Source organism: Brachionichthys hirsutus, chromosome 24, assembly GCF_040956055.1.
Source record: "Brachionichthys hirsutus isolate HB-005 chromosome 24, CSIRO-AGI_Bhir_v1, whole genome shotgun sequence".
Classification (NCBI taxonomy): Eukaryota; Metazoa; Chordata; class Actinopteri; order Lophiiformes; family Brachionichthyidae; genus Brachionichthys; species Brachionichthys hirsutus.
In genome coordinates, this window is record NC_090920.1 from 3,997,523 (window position 1) to 4,005,753 (window position 8,231).

Here is an 8,231-nt window from a genome sequence, read left to right on the forward strand (position 1 = left end):
CAGATGGCGTCGCGCTCCTCCAGCAGACGGGCGATTGTCTGCATTTTTTTTCCAGCGGCGGTAATTGGCCTGCTATGTCACGGACCGGAGCGCGCTAACAGTCACCGCCGCCGCCGCTGTGCGGCGACAACACGTGTCGCTCCGCTTTGGATGGATCGTAATGTGCTATGAGCTCCGATGGCACCGGCGTTGTGCTAAACACGGCCATAATTAACAAGCTGTGGTGACAGCGAGGAAAAGCCCAATGCAGAAGAAACGCAACATTAGCTGCAACAATATCATTAATCTTCCGAGACAAGACTCCAGCAGCCGACGTACGCCCCTCCGCTGGCATCCGGGAGACCCCGTAGAGTTAGAGATATCGCAACCCGGATCGGGCGCGTGTTCCGAGGCGAGGAAAGCTTGTGTGGATAAATGGAACCATGTGGGAGAACCAGCGCGATGCAGGAGAGAGAAACCAATAATTGCATATAAAGTGCATGGGCCCGTTTGCATGTGTGGCTGAGACGGCGGGCCCTTCAAAGCTTTGATGTCGAGGCTCCTAAATGAGGGCCACCGGAGGTCCAGACTAATGGGACATCACGGGGAGATTAGAGGCCAAGCGTGGCCGCCTGCCAGCACGGCGATGTGTGATGCATGTTTGAGCGTTTGACAGTGAAACAGTGTGGAAACGTGAGATTGTGCGCCTGTAATTAAAAGTGAAAGTTCGGCCCCGGCGTCTCAGATGTGTGAGTTTGCAGGACGCGTTTGGTGTGTCCTCAAGTATTTACAGGAATGTCAATTATACGTATTAAACTTATACGCATTTATCCAAATGTGGCAAAGAAAGAGAATCGCGGCCGGTTTTTCCTCAGTACGGTATAAATCCTTTATTAAATAATCATAACAATAATTATAATAACAATCATAAAAACAGCATTTCTGTACAAAGACTCCTTTAAAACGACAACAGCAGTCTGAGCAGTGCGAAGGGGGGGGGGGGGGGGGTCCTGTCCTTTAAAAGACAACAACATTGTTTGGTCCTCCAGGGCAACAGAGGGCGCTGTGTCCGTCCCCATCAGTGTCAAATTACTATCGGATACTGGCTCCAAAGGCAAGCTGGATCCCCGAGGCTCCAAGGCACTTTAACGAGAGTCAGTAGGGGGCCCAGAGAGGCGGGCCTCAGAGGAGAGGGAGGGGCGATGGCGGATAAATGAGATGCTGTGTTTGTGGGACGGATGCACACACCTCACTTCCTCTGCAGCGGAAACGGTCCCGTTCATTAGCTGTAGGTGCGTCTTCCTGTGTCCTTCGCTAAGACAGCAGGTGTGTAGCGGCGCCCTTTCCCTCGGTTCCCGTAGAATTCCCGAATTGCTGTGCGAGAGCCGGCATGAAGAAAACAGAAAGAGCCAATAGGGCGAGGCGAGGCGGGGCGGGGCGAGGCGGGGACGGTGCGATTGGTGCATGTGCGTGAGTCGGGAGTGGTGGGGTAGGTCCGGTAAGTCATGGCGTTCACACATGGAGAGCGATGAAGATGGACGCCTCCCCTTTTGTCTCGCGGCGGCCTCAGCGTTCAAGGCGTTTAAGGCTTCCTGTGTGACACAGCCAATCAAGAAGAGCCGTTTTATTTCTGCCCTCGGTGAGACGACATGGAGATCCTTGGCCCATATCAGCGAGAGAGAGGGGGGGGGGGGGGGGTTAGTGCTCAGTCATAGTCTCTCTCTCTCTCGCTTTCTTTGTTGGCCCTTAGCAGCAATCCACAGGTTGCACCTCGACTGTTCGCCATCAAGCACAATGTAAACACGACCTTCTCTATGACAGGAACCAGCAACAACTAACGCTAACGGCGCTAACCCCCCCCCCCCCCCCCCCCCCCCCCCTCAACACACAATACTTATCCACCATCACAAACTGGCAAAGGGCCAGAACTAAAACATTAAACAGAAAGAGAGCGGCTGAAAGACAAGCCTGATGGACGCCAGAGACCGGAAGACGACGGGACAGCAGGACCGGAGGACGAGGACGAAAGGCAGCAGGGTCTACAGCGGATCCAAACACAAAGGAGCTAAGTGCTAGGCTACTGTGCACGTTGTTAAGCTGCCACCGCGTGCCGCGCCCGGAATCTGGATATCTTTGATTGATCCGGATCACGCCGGTCTTTCTGTGTCACGTCTTCCTAGAGTTTGGACATGAGCTAAAAGTGGCTTCCTTAGTGGACGTAAACTGAGACTGAAGAGGACAGGAGGGAATGAAGGCGCCTCTCGCCCCCGGGTCCGCCTCCTCTTGCGTTCTCCTCACGCCTCCGTGCAGCAGCGCTGCTGGTTCAGCTTGACCTTGTGCTTCAGGCCGTCGTACAGTTCGAAGTTGTAGTTCTCCAGCGTGGTGGAGGAGCGCGACGACAGGCCGCTGTACGAGCAGGTGCAATACAGGAGGAGGCCGGCGCACACGGCGCCCAGCAGCACGCCGAGCGAGCTCATGACGATGATGGTGACCAGGATGGGGTCCAGGGTGTATAACCACGAGTTGTCCTTCTCGGAGACCCGGGTCACCGGAGGCTCTAGCGATGAGGGCGCCGTGTTGCAGTCAGGGCACTGCAAACCTGTGAGAGGGAAGCGGGTACGGTTGAGGGCGGCCAGCGAAGGCAGGATGGCGGCGGCGCGTTTGAGAGGAGGGTGTGCTTTACCTCCGCCGAGAGGGTCTCTGCCGCTGATAAGTCGTCCGTCTCCAGCTGCAAAAGGAAGCACAATAAAATGGTCTTTAGGCGTCTTTAAGCATCCCTACGATTATAATCAGACAGCAAATGCAGCGTTTGTGATGCTAACGGGCGCTAACGTCTGCAGCAGATCAACATTCCAGATGTTCCCTGGCACAGATTTGGCATTCAGGCACACGGGTGTAGAAAAATATGACTTTATTCATCGAGAAAGAGCATTGTGATACATTCCTGCCGCCACGCGGCGTGCTGACGACATAAGACTGTTCATTCCAGGTGACCCGAGGTGCAAACAAGTCATCAACCAGCAATCGTCATCACCGTTAAAGTCACTGACGCCGTCGCCGTCGAGCTTAAGAGTGGTGCGAAGACGATCCGAGGAAGAAGCACACCTCACGACAACATTTAAGAAGCGCTCGCGATGGCGTGAACGGGAAGGGAGATACGCACGAGCGTCTGAAGTGGGCGGAGACGAGCGATGGCTGCAGCACTTTTAGTCGAGTGTGTCTTCTTTGCGCTGTGTCGTGCGTTTTAGTGCGAGTTTTGTGAGCTCGCTGCTCTTGGCAAGCCTGTGGGAGTGGGAGTGGGAGTGGGAGAGGCACCCGCCGAGATCTGGAGGTCTTTGATGACCAATGGCGTTTCCAGGGCAACTAAATTTGGCAGCCGATTTGGCGACGGAGGGGGAAAGTGCTTACCGCAGCCATTAACTAATTACAGCTATTAGAGGCTTGGAGCGTAGCGGCGTTGAGGCGGGACGAGCGACGGTGTCCAATCCCTCGTCCCCAAGTTGATTTAAAAGCACCGCGTGCCAAACCCCCCCCACCCCCGCACTTTTTTTCCGCACAGAAAGCTTCCGAACTGTGATCGATCACGAAAGGGTTCCAGCGACGCAACGTCAAACAGACTTTTAGATCCCAGAGGCGTCCTACTTTAACGCTGGTGGCTTTATGGCACTGAAGGATAAACCCGCTTCAGGCTCTCCTGATCTTTGTGCACACACAGAAAACACTCATCATGGCGTCCACCTGGTCCAGCGGCGCCGCGGAATTTGTAGGAGTGTAAATCATGAACTACGCGGCGACGGCAAGCAGCTGTGTCTCAGACCCTAAAAACGGCGAGCGCACATTCCCTCGGAAAACGCGAGAAGGCTCGGCTTTCATCTGGCCGGCTCAAAGGCGTGGCGAGCAGTGGGAGTGGAACAACGAGATGAAACAGCGAACACCGACGGTGGCGGCGGCACCCGCCACCAACTGATGCCTTTGTCGGGGGGGGGGGGGGGGGGGAAAGACGTCCAATCAGCAATCAAGCTGGTTCGCTCCACTTTAATGTTGGATCTGCATCCCGTCGTTTTAAATGTGCTCCGCCCTTTTGCTACGGCTCACACCGCAGCCATCTTGAGTTATTACAGAGAGGGAATAACGGCGTTCTCTTCGGGAGCTCGCCAGATCCTTTCCACGGCGAGCGCGCCGAAGGCCGAACAGTTTCGTCAACCACAGAGAAGAAAACAGCAACCAAACTGCAGCCATTAAAGTTGGGGGGCCAGAGAGAGAGCACAACGTTTGCACATTTTCACTTGGCAGTTCATGACAATGTCTGCGTCGTCGCCCTTGCAACAGTGGGCGGGGCCTGCCAAGCGGACGTCCCGTCAGTCCTGCCACACACAGCGCCTCGACATCATAAGTTGGCGTCCTGCCCCGCCGAGCGCGACGCAGCTAAGTGCGTCTTTTCAGCAGAGGGTACGGTGTCGGTCCCGGCTGTCCAGCCTCACTGTCAGGACTGGCTCCACCCCTGGGGCGGCCATACTGGAGGACCAGTTAGAATACTGGAAGCACTGTGAGGAGCTGTGATAGGTGACTGACAGCTGGCTCTTCTTGGCGGCCAGGTGTTGTCGGCAGCAACAGAGGGCTCTGACCAAGATGGCCACTGCCAGGAGAAGAAGGGCGCCACCGGCGGCCATAATGTAATACCAGTGGATGGGCAAGGGAGGCACAGGAACGCCTCCCCCTGGTGGAGAGATACAGAATAATTGGCCAGCGGGAAAAGAGAGGCGTGCCATTTGGTTACTTTCTACATTTTATTATTTTTCTTCTCTCCATATTGGTCTTTATTGGACAAACAGCAGGCGTGCACCTCATAGGAGCATGCACAAGCATGCTCGTTGCAAAAAATATATGAACTATCCAAGGCCAACCCCCCCCCCCCCCACATGTGCCTCAGGTTGCAGTTGGACCGCAGGTTTTCACACCAAGATCATCAAGAGATTTGGTTTTAAATCAGTTCAGAATTGATCCAATCAAATGTAAAGCGACTCAATCCCCCCCCCCCCCCCCAAGTTTCTGTGAAATTACTTGGTGTGAAATGAAAGCCAAAATAATTAGTTACATAAGCACTCACACACACAGTGAATCACGGAGCTTCCTGTTTCACACCATGCAAGAACCGGTCAGACACCACATGGGAATCCATTGCCCCCCCCCACACACCCACCCTCCCACTCTCTCTCTGAGCTGAAGCTGCACCTCCTCAAAAGCCAAGCCCCGTCTCCTGTGGCTCCTCCCCGGGTTGAACCATCGTTTAAAATTCTTATGAAAGAAAAACCAACTAAAACCTTCAACTCAACATTAAAAATCTGTTTAAAAATGAAGCCCATTTCTGCCCCCCCAGGCCCGATCTGGGGCATTGCACGGCTGAGAAAATGTCACATTGAACTTGGGACAGTGAACATTTCCTGATTTGTGGACCGTGCCACATAATTAGGGGGGGGGGTGCACGGCGCTACTTCACACGACACACACTCATTAGACAGAGCTGAGATCAGGAGGAGAGCGAGAGACACAGTCACTCCATCTGGTTGCTTTTCACTGGGGACACTGGTGTGTGTGTGTGCGCGCCGTGATATTAATGTGCGTGTTTGGGTTAGTGTGTTTGTCAAGGGTTAGAGACACGCTGCGAGAAGTGTGTGTAAAAGCCAAAGAAGCGCACACACATCACCTCCGCACTGAAACCGCCACGCTCTCGTCTTATTGGGAGACATTATGAGACGCCAAAACACGAACATCAATCTCATCGAGTCCCGCCGGAGGCTCGACGTATTTCTCACGAGGCAGACAGTTATTTAAAACCCTGCAGGCTGCGTCGGGAAGAATCCGTGGCCGTGTTCAGATATCTGACCTCATGAGGTGCGCTTGATTTAGCCTGCCGCGCACACAGACGCCGCTCTTTTGAGACTAATCTTTGTTTCTACTGAGACTGACGAGGTTAAAATGAACTACATATATACATTTTAAGAGCTTCGTTCTTCTGGAGTTCGGCTCGATCGTGTAGCGCTTTAGACATTTTAGTGCCACCAAGCAAAAAGAAAAGACAAAACATCCCAGGCTAGAGCAAACCAAAGGGCGGGAAGCAAGACCGGAGACACAGGTGACGTCGCACCGAAGTCAGACTCACCTGGGTTTTCAGGAGGGAAAGCCGCGATGGGTTCTGGGAGGATGGAAGGAATCGGGCAGACATGGAGAAACAGAGCGAGAAAGAGAGAGAAAAAGAGGGAGATAACTTTAAATAAGAGTTAAAAGTCAGCCAAATGTCAGCCAAATGTCACGAGACGATCAAACTCCTCCCGGGGAAATGGAAGCTAATTCCTCAGATGAATTATGGCCTTTCCTCAGCGCCGCTGCTGCAACGCAATCTCAAACAGGATAAATGGTGCGAGTTGGAAGATCGGCTGTGCTGAGAGCCAATCGGAAATCTGTGTGTGTGTGTGTGTGTGTGTGTGTGTGTGTGTGTGTTTGCAAAGTTCACGCATCTCGAGTCGTTTATCTGCAGGGCCCAGTTAAACTGGAGAGGCCGGCCTTTTTGGCTTCCGCAGAGCAGAAACTTCACTTTGATGGGGTGGAGTACAAAAACAAAGAACGGCTGCGTGTGTGTTTGTGTGCGTCCACGGGTGTGTGCGTCCACAGTGTGTGTGTCCAGGTTAGTGTGTGCGTTAGTGTGTGTCCACGTTAGTGTGTGCTCCCGTTTGTGTGCGTCCACGGGTGTGGATGAATGGATGAATGCTTTGGGAGTGGCGAAGGAGCGGAGTAGCGGAGGACGGGGAGGAAGGAGGGGGTTGGGCAGTCTTCTTCGCATTCCATGCTTTAGACTCTTGACACACACACACACACACACACACAGAGAAAATGACTGATAGAATAAAAACACAGAGGAAAGAAAATAGCCAGTGTTCGCCAAGATGGACACTGAACACACAGCGAAGCGTACACACACACGCACACACGCACACACACACACACGCACACGCACACACACATCTGTGCTAAATCACACCTAGCGTGTTGCGGCTGTGAAGCCCACTGGACGTCAGTCAGAAGTGACGACGGCAGAGTTCTGGCTCTGAACCCCGGACTCGCTCTCTGATCTGTTTAAGAGCTGCTCCAAAGGTTCTGCTCGGCCCAGATTACGTAGGCTACGTGGCGGCGCAGCCCAGATTAGGGAGGCTACACAGCCCAGATTACGCCGGCTACGCGGCCCAGATTACGGAGGCTACACAGCCCAGATTACGCCGGCTACGCGGCCCAGATTACGTAGGCTACACAGCCCAGATTACGCCAGCTACGCAGCCCAGATTACGTAGGCTATGTGGCGGCGCAGGGCGCAGCCCAGATTACGGAGGCTACACAGCCCAGATTACGGCAGCTACGCAGCCCAGATTACGGAGGCTACGTGGCGGCGCAGCCCAGATTACGCCGGCTACGCGGCCCAGATTACGGAGGCTACACAGCCCAGATTACGGAGGCTACGCGGCGGCGCGGCTCACAACCAGGCAAAGCAGAAACTTGCTTGGGAAACAGCCCGTCTAGTAATTCCCTTTGACGGCTCGGGAAAAACTCTGTTTACAAGAGAGTGCAGGAGAGGCGGAAGAGGAAGAGGAGAAGAAGAGGAATCTAATGAAACATAGATTAGCATCGCTGGGCCCACGGGGCGTTTCTGGCCTAGTTTTATTCTTCTTTTCTTTTCTTGTTTTTTGTTCTTGCGGAGGAATAAACGCTGTCCCTCCCACGTCTTCCCGTTTTCCTCTTTGTGTTTGGTGGGGCTCCTGGAGGAGAAGCTTTCTCTGAAACTGGGAGTGGAGGGAGGAGTGAAAGCTGGGAGGGGGGGGCCGCCGCCTGAGGGCCGACCTGGGAGAGGAGGAGGGCCGGACTGAACTTACGTGTACATTCTTTAAGAGGAACGCTGGTGCTCATCTGGATGTTGTCGATCCAGATGTGTCCTCTGGTGCCGTGCACGAAGAAACCCTCCATCACAACCTGCGGCAGGGGAGGGAGAGGAAGAGGAGGAGGAGGAAGACGAGAATGAGGTTAAAAGCGTAATAGGACGCCCGTGATTCCTAATTTGCGTTCCCCCCCCTGTCTCTGTTGACTTTTTCATGAGAACTTTATTGCTCAAGGTTCCCAAAACGACGTCCGAGCCAGCAGAGACTGTGGGAATCACTTTAATGGGAGGAGCCCCTCTGAGGCTCCTCCCATCACCCGAAGTCACGCCT

The 8,231-nt window shown here is 54.0% G+C and overlaps 1 protein-coding gene across 1 annotated transcript in view; it reads right to left on the minus strand.

The window, feature by feature from the left end:
- Positions 1-2,187: 2,187 nt before the first annotated feature.
- The window catches only part of nrp2a (neuropilin 2a), a gene marked incomplete at its 5' end in the record, with an annotated part of 27,724 nt that continues 21,680 nt past the window's right edge, over positions 2,188-8,231 (minus strand). Inside the window, one exon of the mRNA XM_068756241.1 lies at positions 2,188-2,578. Coding sequence (XP_068612342.1) covers positions 2,274-2,578 — 305 coding nt within the window. The remainder of the gene's footprint in view (positions 2,579-8,231) is intronic.